We start from the raw sequence: 21,527 nt of genomic DNA on the forward strand, positions 1-21,527 counted from the left end.
CACACTATGTGCGGTATTAACACCGGGTTATCAGGTATTCACTTACGAAATTTTACAGGTATTTCCACTTTTGAAAATGTTATCTTTTTGCTTCTCCATGTGGTCTGCGGTGGTGGAAATACTGACACATACCCCATCTGTTCTTGTATAGTAATTGTAAATTTCTGTAGCAAGACCATCTCTTCACATGAATATTAAATTGTCAGTCCGACAAAACAAGCATTGTGATCATTTAGGCACATGTATTTGTTTGTTTATCTTTTTATTACAAAATACTGTTTATATCGGTGTATATCATGCATTTTGTCTATTCATATGGAAATAAATTAAATTTCCTCGGGTCTTGTGTTTCCGTTTTGGGGTTAAATAATATGTCTTACCATTGTGGGTTTATTCAGAACTAGTTTGCGTTGCATGTAACAGCAAAACGCCAGCCACTCAATAATCAGTAGTCAGGGCACACGTACGCTGTTGTGGAGTTACGTCATAAGTACTGGAGCAAGGACTAATGCGTAGCGTTGGAGATGCCTACGGTAATCAGGACTCTTGTGCTTTTGCGCATTGCGATATTCACAGTTCGTTTCACGAACAGCCAATACTTCCGCTTAAAGACTTATACGATTTTAAGTGAAGTAGAAGTTTCGCAGAAAAACTTCAGTATCAGAGTAAATCTCATTCTGAAAATCCATTTTCAAAGTAGCTTCGACTCTTTCGTACATTTCTTATGCCGCCCTCCATCCGTCGGGGGCAGTATTTCTCACCAATGTTCAGTTGTTCATCTGAAAGGACTGTCTTATTAATATCGAAAATACAGCGACAGTCGTAATATGTTTTTTGTAAGCGCGCATTATTAATGAAATAGTGTCCCAGAGTTTCCCGGATCGTGTGCTGGCTCAGTGTATTACTTATTGTAGTTTCAATTGCTTACGCTGTTATGACACGGGAAGTTGTAAAGAAAATTAGGATTCGTGCAGGCAGTGTGTTTTTCCTGCCACCTCTTATTTATCTTTTCCCAAGTTCTCCTTTGGTTGTCTGAAATAAACGGTAAACGAATCCATCAGTTTCGGCTTTCCTGTCTGTGCTGTCCCAGAGAATCGGAATTAAATTAAACATTTGTTCCATTTGTGGAGCCAGATGCGATGTTAGCTGACGGGAATAGGGACCCACTGCAGCGTCGCCCCAAAAGAACCCCCCCCCAACTGAAATAAACATGCATTTCAAAGCTGTGCGAAACAAAAGCGGAAGATCAAACAGCATTGTTGAGATTGGAGGTGTGTGTTTTCCTTCTCTCTCCCGAATCCCACGTCACTGGGGATCATACAGATATATGCATTAATTTAAAGAGGCTTCAAGCACAGACCACGGAGGAAAACATTAGTCACCAGTTGGACTGGACGGCAGTGGCGTGCATCCTTCTCCGTCGCGCATCAAGCCGCCGGCATGGGCTGCGGGCGCTGCACGCCTCCGTACAGCTCAGATCCCCCTTTCTCCGCCTCGGTGCTGCTTGTGAGCAGGACAGAAGCTCAGGGTGAATCGGAGCCTGTGTGCTCCGCAGGGCACTCGGGATGATTGCGGTGCATGTCGATGGAGCGTTTTCCGCGATGGCAAAAAGAATCGCCTAGGCTTTTTTGAACGATGGAATGGAAGGGGACGCCGGGGCTGCTTTTGGTGAAATGGATGTGTGTCCGATTCACCGTGGTTTGTGTCGGTAGGTGTTTAAGGGTGTGCTGCTTTTTCCCCGTTTGCATATAGGATCCAAGGCGTCTCTGCTAAAGGAAGGAAGCCGTTCAGTCATTTTCTTGCTGCATTTTTCTTTTAAGAAGAAGCTAATTAAGCGTTCCTTAACGTTAAATTTTGCCTTTTGATAGGTGGAAAAGTCAATACGACCAGGCATTGTTGCATTTGTTTTCCATAAACGTAATGTAATGCTGCTTGTTGCAGATTCACCTGCATAACAGCTGCGGGTTACAGAGGCGGTAATGTAATGTACTGGATAATGTTGGGGTTAATTGAGTTTCAACATGCAAATCGATTGCAGAATTTTAAGTTTTATTATAATTATTAAACAAAACACCCCTTATCTTTCTCAAGTTTACCTAATTGTGTGCAATAATAAAGAATTTGGGTGCGCTGCAATTTAATGCGTGGCTTCCCTGTTTTGCTGAGTATTTTTATGGGCGGCAGTTTAAATGATTTTAGCGTGTGGACTGCAGATGGGAATCAGAGCTGACGGCGTGACCGTGTCTTCGTCCCGGGATGCGATTTGCTTTGCGCTGCTTTGTCTGCGGCGCCCGGGGCTCGCGGGGTCCCGTCACTCTCCGTAATGCTGCTGCGTCCCACCCGCCGCCGCCCGGCGACATTGCGCCTGCTTACCGCCTGACACTTGGCTTCGGTACTTGTTGTTGTTGTTTTCTGCATCCGCAGAAGGTGACTGGATATGTATTTGGCAGTTTCAGTTTAACGGGTATTGTTTAGGCAAGTTGTTAAGCAAATATTGGCAGTGTGAATTCTGTAAGGCAACACCATTTGACACCGATATTTTAAAATCCTAGAATGGCATTAAAACACACTCAGTGTTAGGCCTAAATTAATATCAGCAGGAATAGGAGTGAAGACCGTACGCATATAGGTTTGAGTACATCAGGATAATCTAGGGGGACCCGAGCTGGTTAGACGCTCCCCCGTGGCGTGTGTCCCATCCCATAAAGAGGGGACCTTCGTCCCTTTCAGGGTACACTGTGAATGTTTTTTCAGTGTTTCAAATCCAAGATATACTCAACATTGACAAAAAGGCTTAAATCAATTAATGTGAGCGCCTCTTCCCTTACTTAAGGACGAATGTGAAGTTTCCGGGTTGCTAATGTAGAAATTCACGGTCAAACCGTGGACTTTGAGTTCACTTAGAAGTCACTAAAATAACTGTACCCCCCATTGAGTACTGAGTAATAATTGCACCGTGAAAGAAAATAGCGCAATGAAATTATTATTAGGGTATCTATGCTTCTTGCTTTGAGTTATTTCTTTATTTTTTCAGTGATTGAAAGGACTTTACGATGCTCCGGCTTTTCCACTTTCGACATGCTGTTAGTATTTAGATGGAAGATGAGGTTTTTAAAATATAAACAAATGGGTTCTGGAAGTGATATATGGATTTATTTGCTGTTGTTAAATGTCCCCAGGTAATTGAGCTTATTGTAGCAGTGCATCAGTACACGTTCTTAAACCACGACCAAGCTGTGAAACGAGCGTTTGTTTTCTTGAAAATTACTGACGCTCAGTAAATAAAGAAGATTGTTTCAGCGAAGATTCATAACATTAAGAACAACTAGGGGGGAAAATGTATCACTTTACAATAAGGCCCCCTTTTGCATCTTATAAATTGAGGAATTCATTAATAAAAAGAGAACTATGTTATAGCGTGTTTATAATTATCTACTAATGATTTACAAAATGTAACAACCTAATAACCTGATTATAAACCATTTATAAACCCTTTATAAGGGCAGTCTTATTGTAAAGTGTTACTGGAAAAAATATATTCGATACTCTGCAAAACATGTGTGTGTTTCTAACACACTCAACACATTTCACATCAATTTAGATCAGAAAGAACACTCATCTGTTGTTTTTCAAAATCCGCTGTTATGGGAGAGTGAAACAGATGGTGGCACAAGCATTTAAACGCGGACATAACTGGGATTTGTGAGTTATATATAGGATGACTGAGGTCCCACACCCAATGAAGTCAATGAAGCGGCAAAAACTGGCAAATACCTGGTGCTTTGTCTCCAGTGACCAGTAAAAATGAACCAGTGCCCTCTATATGTTCTATATATAACGGCCATATGTAAGCCAGTGGAATGGTGTGACTGTAAGGAGCAGAGGAAGCAGGCGGACACCCAGGCATGTAGAAGGGAGAATTCCCAGTTGCTGTGTGGACACCCGCTGAAATTCGCACTTCTTCCATTTTTTCCTTGTTACCATTGCTGTTCCCTTCTTCTGGAAAGTCCTTGAAGGACCAGAAGAGTAATGAGGTACAGCTAAAGCATACTGTCAATACTGCAGGGAAAGAACACGCTGGTTGCTGTGCCAACAGTGCCCCATGGTGTCGTATACGAGCTGATTGCATTTCAGAAGTTACTCTCTATCTTATTGGTATTACTACTGAGCAGGTGAATGCCACGACCTCTGTGTCCAAAGAGACATAGTTTTACTAGAGCTGTTCTGGTTATATGTCTTAGTCAGTAGTAGTACATCAAAGATGCACGTCTTTAACTGCACAGCTCATGCTGCTTCTCATCTTCTAGCTCTCAAATGCCACCAGTGCATGTCCAGGTGCCTCCGGTGGCTGCTAGCTGGCCGAGCTGCATTCGGGGCCTTTCCCCCTCGCTTCCCATGTTTCTGCCTCTGTTCCTCCCTTGGTCATTGAGGTCGACATCCCGCGTGTCTATTTCTGCACTCGCGATTAGACGTCTGTTAACAGGCTGAAAAATCGTTAGATAGAAGTGCACCAGAGAGCTGACCCTGCTATCCTTCAGGTCTGATGAGATCTCTCACCTTGATGTGATGGTGGTGTGCGGTGTGGGTGGTGGGGGGCAGGATGCAGTTCATAGTGTGAGCGCTTCAGCTTTTGTTTTGTGCAGTATTGGTGGCCAAGACATTTTTACCCCCAAAAATGTCAGTCATCTTTATTATTGTGCACATGCATAATAGAATGAGGTCATTGGTATAAAAAAGTTCAAATTGAGCATGCTGCATTGTAGGTTAGTTAACCTGCTCCGATGGTACTACAGAAGACCCTCTTCTGAACAGGGCACAAGTCCTTGTTTTCTTCTACTGCTGCCCTACCGAAGTGATAAAACACTTGAATTGTGTGTCTATGGACTGTTAAAGGCCAGGTCGTTAAAGCCTGTTGTTATGAAGACGGAAGCAAAGAGCACCATCCGTCTTCGGAGCATGTCCAGCTGCAGCGGTTTTTGAAACCAGTGGAGAACATAGATGCCTCTTCTGGGTGGTGTGGGTTGTGACTTCATGCTGGGGAGGTTTGATTTTTTGCATATCAAGTAATGTTGCTAGAGCAATGGCGCATGAGATGTTGCCTCAGAATTGTCTGGCTCAGCGGGCTAAGCCTCTGAGCCTGTGATCAGAAAGTCGCTGGTTCGAGCCTGACCTTGGTGGAATAGTCACGTCTATGGGTGACCCTTGACCCTCAGCTCCATAGATGTCACTGCAGGTGGCTGCCCTTCACTGCCAGGCTTACTCTCACATACTTGAGTGTCAGAGAGAGCAAGCTGGGGTAGGTAAGGAGATTCTCTCTACTGGAATCAACAAACTCATTAAATAAAAGCTCAGGAAAGTCTTAGCAGAGATCTTGACTGTTGTGGGATTTTGGGGTTATTTTCTTATATTGCTGCTTGTTCTATTACTTTGTAACATGGAAATCCTAGCTTGTGTGGCCTCCTGTAATATTAGACTCCGTATCACACAAGTTGGGAGAAGGTTAAGAAGGAGGTTTGTAACAGTGTCTATGGCACCAGAGAACATCATCTGGAAATAAACTCCTTCCTCCCAAAGTGTCTCAGGTCTGGTTCATTGCTTTAAGGGTGTAGCAGCGGAATCTAACACGGTACAAAATTTCTGTCCATCATCGTGAAGTTGTCAGCCGTCCCCTTTCTTTAAAGTGCCAAGTAAAACAGGCAAAATGAAACAATTAATGTAGCATTAATTAGCCTAGATTTGCACTAATGCATGACTTATTGACAGTAAAGGTGCAGCTGTAAAACCAACAGTTATTAGTAAGAGGAGCTTCTGCGCTCAATGTAAGGGCAGTCAGACTTGCTAGCCGGTCTTATACAGTCAGTGACATTTTAGTCATTTGACGGCACATTAGCCTGCACTAGCTTTAGCTCGCTCCTTTGTTCTGTCTGTACATGAGTCCATGACACCATCACCGGTGTCAGGAAGGCACCAGACGACACATGGTGTAATGTAACTTTTTCTTTTGGTCCACTTGCTATTTTACTCTTATAGGAGTATGAACATGAAAACTGAAAGGAGATGTAAAATGCTTTCTATCTTGAAACATAAATATTGCCGCCGGCTCTTAGCGATTCTTCCATATAATTTGCCAGTGCTTCGGTGTGCTTCAGAGCCATAAAATTAACTTTGTTACTCCAAGGCTCATTGTTGTTACTGGCACATTGTGTAATATTGGAGTATTTTGTGTTCTAAAGCAGTGCTTCCCAATCTGGTTCTCGGGGACCCACAGCCGCTCCATGTTTTTGCTTCCTCCCTGGGAGGAAGCAAAAATGTGGACTGTTTGTGGGGCCTCGAGGACCGGTTTGGGAAACACTATGCCAGAGTATTCTTCATCTGGAATAGATTTTTCAGTACACAGTTCCCTGCTTAATGAGCCTTTTGTCTCTTTCAAAGCCCCTACCTTCATTTTTTACCTTCATTTAAATTTCAGATGTAAAGTGAGAGCCTAGCTATCCTGTACCAGTTTAATGATGGGTGGTGTCTGAGTGTGTAACGCTGACTTGCTGCATCCCTCTACCTGCTGCCTGCCCTCTTCAGACGCTCTGGTGTGAGGAAATCGGTCTGAGGTTATGGCCCCAACCAGATGCTTGTCATTCGGTAGCTGGAGTTGGGGGGGGGGGGGGGGGGCATTCAGCCACCCCACCCGTTTAGCTGAAGGCTGTATCCTCACCAGCAGGGCGCTGAGCTGTTGCCCCTGCGGGCCGTGCTGCTGTGTGTCGTCCCCTGGCCGTGCTTTTGACGTCTCACCCCAGGGTGTGTGGAGAGCTTTCATGGCATGGGAGCTGCATGTCTGCAACAGATGCAAGGGGTGAACAAATGCTTTGGAGGTCAGAGCCCTGGGGCACTGGGGTGACCTGCAGTCAATGGGTCACAGGCTACTGATTAGCCTACAGGCTTGTGGCTTGCCTGTCCCCGAGCTGCTTGATGGGCTGTTCCATGCTGCTGACAGCCAATAGGAAGGCGTCTAACCCTGAAATGATTCTCTGACTGATTCAGGTACGTCCATCAGGTTTTCCTTAGGTTTGAACCCACAATAGTTGCCTAACAAGCCCAGCTCTTTAACATCTGAGCAACCACCTGTTGCCTCTTGTGTTCTGTTGAGAATGAACTGAAAACCCGCTGCCTGGCTCTTACTTGGCTCTAGAGGACATTTGTCTCTGATTGGACGCAGGTATAGCTAGGCTTGGATGATATGTAATTTTTCATACCGTCATTCCATTTAGATATTATACCGCAGTATCTGGTTTTCGACGGTATTTTCAGAGCAACGCTATTGCAGAATTTTGAAATCTTGGGGGTTCAAATTCTCTGTCGTGGTCGGGGGACCATATATTTTGCTAAAAAGGAAATGTAACTTTGTCACCGAGATTTCAAAATAGCACGGTATACGCAAAACAGCTTTTCAGGACAGACATGGGTTTGGAGAGGCAGGGCTGAAACATTGAGTTTTTCTGACTTGAAGCGTGTCTTTATAACAGCACTTAGGTGATGGAGATGCTTGTTTGCAGGGAACGCTGTGCCCTTGTCAGCCTCGTAATGATATATTGGCGGCCTTTCTCTCTGTGGCCAGCCTGCCCCCCCCCCCCCCCATGGGCAATAGCTCCTGCTGACAGCAGCCAACAGATAGGGATCTGAGATTTATAGCGGCACATAATCAGAGGAGAAAGTTTTCAGCTGGAGAAGATACGAGATTCACGGACCGCTAGACTGAAGCCCAGCTGAACAGGAAGCAAAAACGTTATAAAATGAATGAATTCAGATGATGCAGAATTGTGGAAATTCCCGAAATTCCTTAAACATGCAAATGCATTGGGTGACAGTCCTACTGGGGCTGGACCGCACACCAGTTAACATGCATGACATCGGTTGCCACACTACCAAAAAGATGAGAAAAATTTGAAAACACAGTGATTCTGGGGATTACGACCCCATGACAGTACAGCTTGTTTTACAGGCTTCCTGTGTATTTGAGTCCTTGTTCAGCTGTGTTACTGTGTATAGGTACTTGCTTTTCTAACCTTGTGGATATTTTTGGTAAAATCATAAATCCCCTGAAATATCCAGACCATTCCTCATGAGGTATAATACCTATTTCAAAAATATCTTGCCAAAAATATTATTATTATTTGTGTGACGTAGTAATTAATTCCTGTGCTCGAATGACAGGATAAGTTTGTGACTGTATCTCTGTTCTCCCCCCCCCCCCCCCCACACACACACACACACACACACAGCAGCCTGCAGTGGGAAGGTGGAGCTGCACACAGAGAGGAGAGGAGTGATCTACAGCCCCTCCTGGCCACTCAACTACCCCCCAGGTGTCAACTGCAGCTGGAACATCCAGGGGGACAAGGGAGACGTAATCACCATCAGGTAATGGGCCATCCGCTCACCTGCCAGCGATCTCTCTCACACACACACACACACACACACACACACACACACACACACACACACACTTGTATTCATATCTTTGTGGGGACCTTCCATTAATTTCTGTGGGAAAAACCCTAATCCCAACAATGTCGACCTTAACCCCTACCCAGCCTTGACCTTAACTAGAAGTAACCAACAAAATACAAGACTTTTGGCATTTTTAGTTTTTCTGAATGCAGTCATGGATTTTTTATAAAATTGAGTTTCCCCTGCTGGGAACTGAAAAAATGGTCCCCACAATGTCAGAATAACAGGTTTTTATCACGTTGAGGGGGCATTTGTTCACCACAGTGCAATGCATACATGTGAAACACACACTCACTTACACACACACACAATCTGCCCTTTACATTTCAGAGTGGGCTTCCAGCATTTGAGCTCGACAAATTCACTTCTCCTTTCATGAAAACGTGTGTGTGTGTGTTTTGCGTGTGTGTGTATGTTTTGCGTGTATGTGTATGTTTTGTGTGTGTGTGTATGTTTTGTGTGTGTGTCTGTGTGTCTGTCTGTGTGTATGTGTGTCTGTGTGTTTGTGCTGCATGTCATTCACAACACTGCTTTCTCCTATGTTGGCTGTCTGTTCTGTGGTATCAGCGTTACACCCACAGCCGCAGTGACCAGTCTGAGCTCGCTGTAATCGAGTCTGCTTGAAAACAGAGGAGCGAACATCCTGTCAGCCGAGCCGGGAGTTCCGGATCCCACGGAAATCCTCCTTATTCAGTTACGGGTCCGTCACTGAAGCTCCGAATCAAGTTTTCGAATCAAAGCAGAGATGATTTTTGGTGCGCACAAGACATACCCACCGTTCAGAACATTCGTCTGAAGTTATATGTTTATGGTAATTGAACGTTTAAATTGAATATTAAATTGGGCTGCAGCTATTTGTAGTCTGCTGAGGAAATGAAGCTCTGAACATTACATCTGAGAAATTCAGCTTCTGGGGACTATGGCTGACTGTGGTGCTTCTATCTGCTCAAGGGAAAAACCCTAATGAATTCTGCTACTGGGTTGTGCGTTGACCTCTTTAAAAGGTGCATTGGATTTGGGTTTAGGATTTTGTGTCCCTGCAGACATAATATTTTTCTTTTAACAGTATCCATGTGTTTTTTTTTTGTTCTCGGGTATTGGCCTATTGGGGTGCCGAGAGCTCAATTCTGGGCAAGATATTTGTTTAGGATTCGTTTTAATGATGTTCCTTAATTGTTGAATTGGCTTACTCATTAAAAAAAAAAATTGCGTGCTTTTTTTCCCCTCTTGAATGCACAGCAGGAAATTCAGTCTCAGCACTGTGTTTTGGGTGGGAGCATCCTCCATTGTAAGTGGTGCAGATGAGGAACTAGAAGCTCCAACAAAGATCTTGGGAAAGTGCAGCCGTAAGACCCACGACTTGCCCACAGATGTCCGACTCGCCCCGCTCTTCACGCTTTTCGCCGCTATCCCCCAATGCGCCTCGACAGCTCGGCTGCTCTTATTACTAAGGACTCCCCCCTTTTTATTGTGCTGGCTTCACGCACCAGAAAAGCTGAACCCCTGAGCTCATTTGCCCCCCTCCTGTGTTGCATAATAAGCCGTATGCGAGTGGGGGTGCGGTTCTCTCCAGTGTGTGCTTGTGAATGTTTTTAATGGTGTCTGTCTGGGCTCTTAGGTGTTTGGAGGGGGGGGGGGGGAGGGTTGAGGACGCTCACTCCTGATTGGTTTCCTTGGTTTCCATGATCAGGTCATACCTAATCCTTTGCTTATCCAAACATATCTTCCGTGACTCTTTTCTCATGATGCCCCCCCCCCACTTCAAAAATAACATTGGACCGTCCTGCAGCCGGACCCCGTCAGCTCTGGTCCTCAGAGTCTCTGTCCAGCAGGTCCACTGCTGCGTTTTAATTAGCACCCCATTTGCACTAGAGGTACCAGGTGTGGAGGCTCACTATTCATGTGATGACTTTAATTAAGCAATCTTGAGCTGCGGAAGACCACCAGGCTCACTGGACCCGCACTGGGATGTGAAAAATTAGCATTGCTTTCATCAGTCCCCCACCGGCGCCAGCTGAAATAAATGTAAATATTCAAAGATATTATTTCAGTAATGTTAGTGCATCTTTATGGAAGGAATTAAAATAGAGCAAGCAGGATCGATGCAGGAAGTGGACATTGTTATGCCAGGGAGGTAGCCAATGGTGACATCATGTCCAGTGGCCGAGCTCCAGTGTGTTAATTATGGGATATATATGTTACTCCGGTGCAATTAAGGGATATCTATAGTATTACAGCACCCAAATGATGCCGCTCTGTGCTAAGTAGCTTAGACTCCCAGGCCGTGGATTTATGGTGATCAATAGTGGGTGGGGTGGGGTGGGGGGGCGTTAAGCGCGAGGAGGCGGAGCCCCGTTCACCTCCCCTTCCAGATTGCTGACCTTTTAAGCAGTGTGAGCTTAACAGACAGGCATGCAGCTCAGCTAGATAGTTTGGGGAGGGGGGTGTTGGCCAAGAAAAAAATAGAATCATGGGGGGGGGGGGGGTGAGCGGTGGCTTGGCATTCAGTTGGGGGTGGGGGTGGAAATGGCACTCCTAACTGGCAGATCCTGTTGGCAGTTTGACAAGTCAAGCCCCCCCCCCCCCCTCCCCACCCTGCACAGCCAGAGGATTCACTGGGGGGGCTATACTCTTACTGCACGTTAACCCGACAGGCTTAGCCCTTCTCTAGCACGTCTGCGGAGATCAGCTGGAGGAGCTGAGGCCTGTGGCCTGCGTGGGGCTTTCACTTTGCATCTGCCAGTTGCCTAATTGAATCATAATTCGTCTTCCTTCGTGTTCCTGTGAATGGAGTGTGTTTGGGGACCCCGGCTATAACGGGAACGGCATTAATATTCTGGCGAATCAGGACAGGGGTGATTCACACTGCTGAATGATCCACACCGCTGTACCCTTAATGGAGATCGGATCGGAATTAGCGGGTCACTTGCCGAGCCTGTCCCACAGTGCCTTTAATTCAGCTAATGGCATTAGCATATGGCTACGGCATATGGGGCCTCTTAGCGGAATGAAGCTTGCATCATGCCACACTCGCATCCCCCAGCTCAGCTGCCTTTAGCTGCAGCATGTCTGACCAATGGCAGCGGCAGACAAACCGAAGCTTGTTTATTTAAATCAGGGCTTGGCGTCAGCTGGCAGGATCCTTGGAGGATCGTGTTTACCGCCAAAGGGAACCCCCCCCCCGCCCCCCGCCTGTGTTTGGATACCTAGGGCTAGTCTGACATTTGAGCTCCTGCTGCAGTTTGCTGTTTTTGCTGCACACTGTGTGATACCAAGCTGAGGCAAGCAGGGCTGTTTCAGCTGGAGCCTGTGTGGTTCCACCCCGAGCCAGCAGGTGGCGTGATGCTTAAGGACGTGGGAATTTGAGTCTGTGATTGCGGCTACTGGGGTCTCGGTCTCTCGGTCCCCCCCTAGTTTACCTGTTTGTGTGTCATTTATGCTGGTAAATTCGTAGCAGAGGGTGATTACCCAGCCCTTTTGTTTATTCTCGGTGGGGGTGGAGATCACGGCCTCCCGCCACCCCTGGCATTTCCCCGAAGATCTGATTAGGATGCGTCCCTCAGGTCCCTCGCCGAGATAAATCGGGAGAGCGGCGTGCTGGGGGCTGTGTCCCGGGTTTCACCATCTGTACGCCCCCCGCAGGTCGCTTTCATGTGCTGCACCGCTCCGGCTGTTACCGGTACAGCGCGGCACACGGAGGTGCGCGGCGTAACCCCTTTGAAGATGGTTCCGGGCTCGGCGTGCGCTGCCTTCTCCTGTCGCCAGGCTGTCAGCGCCGCAGTTTATGATTGTGCTCCAGGTTCAGCCGTCTCCGAGACGTGTGACATTCCGCTGGTGGGAGGGGCTAATGTGCAGCCGCTGGTGATCAACATGCCCGCTCTACGGAAAAGTTTGGCCTGAATGATCAGCCCCCCCAGCTGTACCCTGTCCCCGCTGTCTGTTGATGCTCCCATGGCAACACGACCCTCCTCCTCCCCCCCACAGGATGTAGGGGCCGTCGTGGATGTTTGCTGTTGACAGGGACTCCCCCCTCCCCCCCCCCCCGGTGTACTTATATTAGTGCTGTTTCTGACAATGAAATATTTATTTTTGTTTGCCCAAGCTCCCTATAATGCTCAGTAGGGCCAGTCCCTGGGGGCCCCTGCATTCCAGTCTGCCATGAGGCATGCATCTGAACAAGGGCGGGGGGGCATACAGAAATGTCCTCTTGTCTGTTTGCTTTTGGAAAAACTCAGTTGTAACCTTTTGTTTTAAAAATTCTGGATATAATTCAGTTTTATGTGTTTGCATTACATTATTTCCAGGCAATTTTTTTTTCGTTTGTTCATCACTGCATTCTTAATGATGAACAGCGGTGCCCCCTCCATTTCTGCAGTTCATGCAGTCTGCACCATGTGACACTCTAATGGGGGGGGGGGGCACGGGGGGTCCTGTAATGAGAGTCTGAGATCAGCAGTTACCTTCCTTATGGGAAATGGATACGATTGGTTCAGCCCCCGCAGGACTTACCATGGATGGTGGCCGGAGCGTTATGGGGGTGGGGGTAGTGGTGCTTTGGGCGGGGGCCACTGGCAGCAGACTGGCCTGCCTGCTGTCCCACGCCCCTCAGAGCGGAAGGCACTGTTTTTTCCTGGTGACGTCATTGTTTCCTCGGAAGGGAGGTGGGCGGGGCTTAGCCAGGCATTACAATGGAGCCACCCTCGTCAGTCAAGCTTGCTAACGCTTCCTTCCTCTCTCTTCCCTGACCCTTTGAACCCTCCACCGCAGCTTCCGAAACTTTGACCTGGCTGAGTCCGGGAAATGCTCGGGCGACTGGCTGCTGCTGGGCCCCACGTGGAGGGAGGGGTACCGCATGTGCGGGGCTCTGCTGCCCCCGCCCTTCATCTCCACCCGTGGCCGCGTCTGGCTCTCCTTCCATTCCCAGGCCAACAGCTCGGGCCAGGCTCAGGGCTTCCGCCTCTCATACATCCGCGGTGAGTCGCCGTCGCCGCCCTGCTGGGGGGAACCTGCCTCTCCTTACATGTCTGATAGAGCAGGACGTGGCTCGGCCTGACTGTCAGTGTCTGCTCTTAGCTCCCGGCATGATGGCCGCTCTGCACACCCACGCCTTTGCCCCCCAGTCCTGGAGCACAACGCTGATTTACTGACAGGCCACGTTTTCATCATGGCCCCTGCGGACCTGCTGTCGAGCAGAATTACAGCTGTAGGGATGAGATACGTTTTAAACACATTTAGAATCTTGGAAATGTTATATAAATACAGGACATGGTGTCATTACCGCTGGAAAGGGACCCGTAACCCTAGTGAAGTTAGACTTAATTCTTTGACAGATTTTACTCACATTCAACGCACAATATGATCATTATATATGGTTTTACTAACCAAATGCTATTAGTTTAAATAAAAAAAAAATACCAGAATTCATTTCAGATTATAAAATCAGAATTATTATGCCAAAATGAAGTTATTCCCGCTTATTACCGCGAGAAACAGTCGCTGGTGATTGATCAGCATTCCCACCAAAACCAGTCTGTGGTAGAGGGATGTGCGTCTCATCCTGTTAGGGGTCTGGGGGATGGAGGTGAAATTCTGGCGCTGCTAATGAAACGCCTCACAAAAACCAGGGGAGGGATTGAAGTTGACAGCCTCACCTGCCACACACACACACACACACACACACACACACACACACACACAGTGTGGCCTGATACCCGCTGTGTCATTGGTAGCAAATTGAATTAAACTGCTTCTACGGCATATACATGGCAGCCGGCATGTGTGACCGCCTGCTCCGGCCAAGGTGATCCCTACTGCGAGCTCTTTTATCATTTCTTTTTTTTTTTTTGTTCCCGTGGCGACTTAGAGGACATGTGCCAGGTGCTGTCAGCACCTGGGGGGCAATAACCAGATGGCCGTCCCATGTATGTGTCAGAGCCAATCCTCATTCAGCTCTCAGATAAATAATGGTCAAACTGTTTGCTTTCATTGATCTGTTGGCTGAAGCCTTCAGCACAGTTTAAAATCACATTTAACACGCAAAGGTCAGCAGAGTTCTATCTGTGGTCATAATGGTTGTAGCTATAGTATTTATTAAATTCAGTATCCCAATTAAAACTTTCTCTGTTGCAGTTTTTCACTGGTATCTCAAGATTACCGAAGTGCTGCTTAATTAGCGCATTTGTACGCTGAATCGTTCAGTTGCCGGTGGGAGCTTTAGCCCTGCGAGGATTAGGGTTTGATCTGCCTGCTCCTGAGATCGGCAGAGCTAACAGAAAGGTGACAGTGCTGTGAGCAGCAGAGCAGAGAGGCTGGCTAAGCCTCCACATGGCAAATGAGGCCCCAGGTCTCTGCTGGGGAAAGTGTCAGCCCTCTCATGTCAGGATCTGTCAGCGAAAGGGGAAAAGCCTCCCACCGCACCCCCATCCAGTGCCTTGAAATATTATCACTGTGGAGAAGCAGTTTGGCGAAATGAGTTCTGTTTTGTGTGTGTGATGCTTGAATCAGGGCGTGTGTGTGTGTGTGTGTGTGTGTGTGTGTGTGTGTGTGTGCGTGTGCGTGCACACGTGTGTGTATGCATATGTGTGTGTGTGCGCATATGTGTGTGTGCGCATGTCTGCGTGCATGTGCACGCGCGTGCATGTGTGTGCGTGCGCATGTGCATGTGCGTGTGTACGTGTGTGTGGCTGAGTTCTCCTCTCACTCTCCGCAGGTAAGTTAGGACAGAGCAGTTGCCAGGGCGACGAGTTCCTGTGTGCCAATGGGAAGTGCCTCCCCCGGGCCTGGAAGTGCAACGGGCTGGACGAGTGTGGTGACGGCTCGGACGAGCGGGCCTGCGCACCCCCGCCCACCGAGGCCCGGCCCAGCCTGTGCCCCCCCGGCACCGTGCCGTGCCCCCAGGGCCAGTCTGTGCGCTGCCTGCCCGAGACGCGGCTCTGCGACGGCTCCCGCGACTGTGCCGACGGCACCGACGAGGCCCACTGTCCCGACACGGCCTGCGGCAGGCGCCTGGGCAACTTCTACGGCTCGTTCGCCTCGCCCGACTTCTTCCGGCCCGAGCGGGGCTCCCCCGAGCTGCGCTGTGCCTGGCTGGTGGACACACAGGACCCCAAGCGCATCGTGCTGCAGCTGGACCTGCGGCTGGGCGCCGGTGACTCTGTGCGCGTCTACGACGGGCTGGGCGAGCGCGCCGACCGCCTGCTGCAGAGCCTGTCCTCTTCTGACAACCGCCGGCCCGCCATCGTGGAGTCGAGCCGCGGTCAGCTGACCGTGCTGTACCACGCCGCCCCCTACAGCTCGGGCCACGGCTTCAACGCCACCTACCAGGTGAAGGGCTACTGCTTCCCCGGCGAACGGCCCTGTGGTGCCGACCAGGGCTGCTTCTCGGAGCACCAGCGTTGCGACGGCTACTGGCACTGCCCGTCGGGCCGCGACGAGGAGGGCTGCCCCGCATGCCAGGCCGGCGAGTACCCCTGCGAGGGCGCCGGCGGGGCCTGCTACCCCGCCACTGAGCGCTGCAACAACCAGAAGAAGTGTCCCGATGGCTCAGACGAGAAGAACTGCTTCAACTGCCAGCCAGGCAACTTCCACTGCGGCACCAACCTGTGCATCCTGGAGACGTGGCGCTGCGACGGGCAGGAGGACTGCCAGGACGGCAGCGACGAGCGGGACTGCCTGGTGGCCGTGCCCCGCAAGGTGATCACGGCGGCGCTCATCGGCAGCCTGGTGTGCGGCCTGCTGCTCGTCATCGCGCTCGGCTGCGCCTTCAAGCTGTACTCCCTGCGCACGCGTGAGTACAGGTGCGTCCGGCCGCCACCCGCCGAGACACGCGCACGGCGCGGACGCTGGGTCTCGCTGGCGAGCATGGGGGGGGGGGCGCGGCTTTGATCAGTATCTGCAGACCCTTCACCCCTCCCATCGCAGCGGTCGATTGTACCTAGTTTCCATGGCAACCGCTGATTTTCCCGTAATCTGTGCTGTCCTGTTACCCAGGTCCGCATCGCTAATTTAATTTTTATCCCAGCAGCCTCATTATACGTTATATTTGTTTTGGGTGTATTTAAAGTGATCCTATCGGAGCGTATGGGAATTGTACTGTCGTCCTTTAAACCATTCGGACCTGCTTTCTCTGCATCCCTCTCTATCTGTCACCTCTCTCCTCCCACCCATCTTTGAGTGGGGAGGGGGGGGGTGATGCTTTCCCCCTAACAATGGCACTTCCATCGGTGTTTTGAGGAGGCACACGCCACACTGTGGGGGAGGGAGATAAATATAGCCACTTTGCTGCTCACTCTGTGACCTGGCTAATTGGCCCGAGCTGTGGGGGCCTGTTATCTGTTCTGACTCATATTGATCTGGTCTCTGGGAAGTTGGGACGGGAAGCAGGGAGGGGTGGCTGTGAGCGTCCGGCCCCCGTGAGCCCTGGGTGGATGGTCATGGAGTTTGGCGTGTCCACACCCGTCCCCCGCTTCAGACCTCTCTCTGAGTGTCTCCATTTTTCAGCTCTTTCTGAAAACGTCGCATCCCCATCTTCTGTAGTGCTGTAATAAGAGCATATGAGAGTTTTTGCAGGTCCATCCGTATTGATCTCCATCGAAACGGCCACAGCATTATCTGCCAGCATTCCCCTCTCATAGTGCTCCTCCGTTCACACAGGGCGTTCGAAACCCAGATGACCCGATTGGAGGCGGAGTTTGTCAGGAGGGAAGCTCCACCCTCCTATGGTCAGCTGATCGCTCAAGGTCTCATCCCACCAGTGGAGGACTTTCCCGTCTACAATCCCTCTCAGGTAATAATGTTCCTGAGGCTGCCTAGTATTGCTCTGCAGTGGACGTTGACGGCGTTAATACATATTTAAATGTATCCAGCGCAGAAGCACAATATACTTGAAGACTAGTGGTGCTTATCTACTGCCACCAAAAACAGAGCCGTACTGTGAAGAGACAGTTTTACATTGCGAAATTTGCAAGCCGTACCCGAGCCATACTCACACTGACTTGGCAGTGATAAATAGCTGAGCCGAAAACATGACTAAGCCAAGCTGGTTGTGTCACCACCATCTGATTGGTCGAAATGAGATACTGCTGTTCCGCACATGGATTATCTGAAGGAAAATAGGGCATATTCTATATTTAATTCATTATTAGTAGCATCGCACATTGTGATGTACTGATGCATTCTGGATAACTTTCCAACCGAACGGAATGGATTCATAATGCGAATTTTCACAAGTGACTGCTGATTCTGCTAGCCTTTGATGCTAACACAACACGATGATTGTCACAGACATATTAACAGAAACTAGCGCATAGTAAATCATGATGGACGCTGTGTGTGAACAGTAAATAAGCGTCTCTTCGGTCTTACATCACTGTCGCTCTCCAAATCCATCACCACCTTTACTGAACTGACCCTTGTGCAGTGGAAAACCAAAGTGAGCTGGAACTGCACTGTCACTGGCGTCTCTTCACAGTACAGCTCAGCACCTGTATGCCAGTAGGCCATAACTGAGGAAGCACAGGGCACAATAAATAAAGTTTTGTGAAAAGGATGTACGCAGTGGGCCATGCATTTACAGGCCTGATTATTGATGTAGGCAAGTCGTATATCTGGTTGTGTTAATTCCCTGCTGTATTTCAGTGAAAGCCTTCCTTCAGGGTCACAGGCGGGAATACTGGGAGGCTTCCGGAGTGTTAAATGTACTGTGGCTGTCTCATCCTGAGGTGCTGTGTGCTTCCCTGTTCACAGTCTATGGTGGAGGGGTTGTTCTTTAGAAGCATTAACCTTCCGCGGATTCATGAGTGCCTCCGTCCGGCCGCGTTCCTAATGTCCGCCCGACTGAGCTCCCAAAGCTGCTCACCTGAGCGTCTCTCTTGTGAGAAATGAGAGTCGGCGAGCTGTTGAAAGGAACAGGCCTCCTCCTCCATGAAAGGAACAGGCCTCCTCCTCCATGAAAGGCACAGGCCTCCTCCTCCATGAAAGGAACAGGCCTCCTCCTCCATGCCGTACTCTTCGGCTTGCTGACGGCTTTTCGTGACGCTGACTGGGGAAATGTAAGGGCGGGTCGTCTTTGAGTCCGTGCTGATTAATCTGGTTTTTTTGCAAAGTGAAGTAGACATGAAAATAGCAGACTCTTTAAAAGAGGCTTTTAGTAAAGTCAAGCCAGTGTTTTTTTTAGATCTTTTGTCAAAAACTGTTCTTAAGCATCTCATTTGATTGTTTAAACTTGGCAATTTTTCTTTCTTATTTATGAAGATTTTTGGGTAAATCAGTCTGTTTTAATATCCATATACTCTCCCCACATATATAACCCTAGTTGCTGGCATGGCAGTAAAAGTGGACATAACATAACATAACATGAAAACAGCGATTCATTATTGAAGGAGAGATCGGATAGTGGTGCAGTGATACGGCAATCTGATTGGTCTGAGCGTGTTATCAGCGGTGACATGTGACCCTCGCCCCCTACAGGCCTCCATGCTGCAGAACATCCGCACGGCCATGCGCAGGCAGATCCGCCGGCACTCGTCTCGCCGCCGCCTGGGACGTCTCTGGAGCCGGCTTTTTCACCGCGGGGCCCGTCCGCGGGGCCACATCCCGCTGCTTACGGCCCCTGGGGCCGCCCGGCCCTCCCTTGGCACCAATGGCAGTGCACTCAGCTACCAAGCAGTGGGCTCTGGGGGAAGGACCGGCATCACTGCGGGCATAGGCTGGGCACCTAACCCCTGCACTTCAGACAACATGAGCCGAGCCCTGCAGGGGGCGACAGAGGACGAGTGCCACCCTCCTGCCAGCTCCCCAGACTCCCCTTTGTCACCGCTCAGCCCTCCCTCACCCCCGTCAGCCTCCGACAGTCAGGAGGAGGAGCTGTGTACAAACTCGTCTGCGCAGCTGGAGCAGAGGCGCTCCTACAATGGCTGTCCGGCCCCCAGAATGCCCTGTTCTGCACAGGCGAGCACGGGGGGATCAGGTAGGCGACAGGGAGCGTCATCTGGCAACTCCCACGGCAGCACGCCGGGCAATGCAGGACGCTCCCTGAACCGCAGGGCCTCCCGCAAGCTTGTGCGGGGGCTGGCGGCCAATCTGCGCGGCGTGGCTATGAGACGGTACTCTCCACTCGGCCCGGCCTCTGTCACGGACCCTCCGGCGCCCCCAGGCCAGGTGGAGGGACACAGCCACGCCCCATCGCGGAGCCTGGAGTCCTCAGGGTTGCATGGAGATAGCCGTGCGTGCCTGTCTGTGGTGCCAAAACAGGAGGGGCTCAGCACCTGTGCCGACGGGGGGGGGCTGAGCAGCGATGAAGATGATGAATCTCTCCTCATCTGCTAGGAGACTGCTGATCTCCTCTCTTCTCCTCCTGAGGTTTTTAGGAGGGTTATACAGCCATTGAGCCCCATCCCACGCCCCCCCCGGCACGACCGTACAGAAACACTTGCCAGTTTTTACTTCTGCCGCCCCCCCGCCCTTCCTCATTCTGTCACCGCCCGATCATCACATCAATGACACTGTTCCGGTTGTCTGTCTGAGGTCACATTCTCACATCATATGTTTAACATGCATTGATTAAAACGGCGCGTTAGTTGGCTGTATAATCAGGGGAGACAGTTTCCTGCTTTCATTCCTCCTTCTTCATTTGCTCACTGCTGCCCCCTGCAGCATTGTGAAGGTTTTGCGAACACGTCATTTTTCCCATTCCCCTATACACACACTCTGTATGGTCTTTTGCACCTTGTGGGAGAGTCAGGACGTGGAACCTTGACTTGAATCAGTTTGAATAATTAGCTTGGTAGGTCCTGTGTTTGCTTTTACAGGACGTCCCGCCCTCGTTAAAGGAACAGCACTGAGGGAGGTGTGGCTTGGCGTGTTTACTCTGCATTTACACAAGCTCAGTCACCCTGACACCAGTCCCCTTCTGCACAGAGGACAGAACGTCTTAAAAAGCTGGAGCAGAAGCTGAGGACTCATTATAGAAACATCTCCCCCTACAGGCCTGTGTGTGTGTGTGTGTGTGTGTGTTAGTGGAGACACAGATTGCAGTGTGAAAGAAGCAATAATTTCCTTCACTCGTGAGAGAAACTGTTCCTAGTTGCCCCTTAACTAGTCTCCCTAAACATTGACTAAACTTAATCTTGGCTCCCTAGGATGCCATACCCAGTAACCCCACATGACTGACCTGAGATCAGTTGTGGGTCGCTGGTAGCAGGAGCAGCTGGATTTGCATCTCTGGGTTTCACTTCTCCCACAGGATGCCCCTAAACAGCTTGTATACAGCCAGGAAATTAGTGGTGATATTGGAGCGATGGCTGCAGGTTTTTTATTATTTTTTGTAGATTTGCATATCAGTCTTTTACAAGCGATTTTGGATGAAAGGCGGCTAGTTTGCAAAGCAACCTGATTTCGTCCTACAGGAGAGGGGTGCTGTGAGAGCAGGGTGGGGGTTTTGTTCAGTGTATGTGTCTGGGTGTCCGGGGTTTGACCAGGGGGGGCACTGAATGCAGGTCCCCCCCAGGCAGAACACAGCAAACTCGCATGGCTGTGTAGTTTATGCAGTACTGTGTAAGGTTTACAGAAACGGAGTCCTTCGTGTTGTGCCTCTGAAATTGATAGGTGTCAATCAGTAAATACGAATTGCCAAGTTAGCCCTATCATGTCCTGGAAAGAATTGCCCCCTCCCCCTCACAGGCTAAAGGTGAAATACAATGTCATTGGTAAAGAGTCACTTATCATGCATTTTGAGCTGTGTCACTCTATATCTAATCATTACAGGAAGCACAGAGTCAGAATCGTCACGGTGGCTTTTCTTAGCATGTGTTCAAAGGGAAGGAGAGCTTAGCCTGTTCCACATTCAGCGAAGAGCTTCTATGTGGCCTTCATGGGACCAGGCACCCCTCTCCTTCTGGGAACCTGCTCCTTTCCGCCTTTTGCCCTGACCCCTTCCAACAAGGACCTCGACCACCTCTTAGGACCACGTTCACCTCAGGTTCTCCGCTCAGTTCCCTTAAATTAAGGGTTGATGAGGCCACCATGCA

The 21,527-nt window shown here is 49.5% G+C and overlaps 1 protein-coding gene across 5 annotated transcripts; it reads left to right on the forward strand.

Moving 5' to 3' along the window:
- Nucleotides 1-498: 498 nt before the first annotated feature.
- On the forward strand, nt 499-20,095 carry lrp3 (low density lipoprotein receptor-related protein 3). Of its 5 annotated transcripts, none has more exons than XM_023790348.2 (6): nt 499-533; nt 8,274-8,412; nt 13,270-13,475; nt 15,212-16,298; nt 17,155-17,287; nt 18,970-20,095. In XM_023790348.2, exons 1-6 carry the CDS (start codon nt 509-511, stop codon nt 19,825-19,827), a joined length of 2,448 nt encoding a protein of 815 aa, XP_023646116.1. In that variant the 5' UTR covers nt 499-508; the 3' UTR covers nt 19,828-20,095. The 5 variants fall into 5 exon arrangements, with proteins under 5 accessions (XP_023646116.1, XP_023646114.1, XP_023646115.1 ...); XM_023790346.2 differs by lacking the exon at nt 499-533 and adding an exon at nt 1,083-1,271; XM_023790347.2 differs by lacking the exon at nt 499-533 and adding an exon at nt 1,083-1,271 and having other exon boundaries at nt 8,277-8,412.
- Nucleotides 20,096-21,527: the final 1,432 nt, after the last annotated feature.

Source organism: Paramormyrops kingsleyae, chromosome 11 (assembly GCF_048594095.1).
Source record: "Paramormyrops kingsleyae isolate MSU_618 chromosome 11, PKINGS_0.4, whole genome shotgun sequence".
In the NCBI taxonomy this organism is placed as follows: domain Eukaryota; kingdom Metazoa; phylum Chordata; class Actinopteri; order Osteoglossiformes; family Mormyridae; genus Paramormyrops; species Paramormyrops kingsleyae.

What these genes read in the sequence shown, in the direction of transcription:
- lrp3 (XM_023790345.2), top strand. Translation starts at nt 1,636, where the DNA reads ATGGAATGGAAGGGGACGCCGGGGCTGCTTTTGGTGAAATGGATGTGT. An exon ending in ATTCACCGTGGTTTGTGTCG is followed by an intron (nt 1,709 to 8,273) that starts GTAGGTGTTTAA and finishes ACACACACACAG; the next exon opens with CAGCCTGCAGTGGGAAGGTG. An exon ending in CTGCGCACGCGTGAGTACAG is followed by an intron (nt 16,299 to 17,154) that starts GTGCGTCCGGCC and finishes CCGTTCACACAG; the next exon opens with GGCGTTCGAAACCCAGATGA.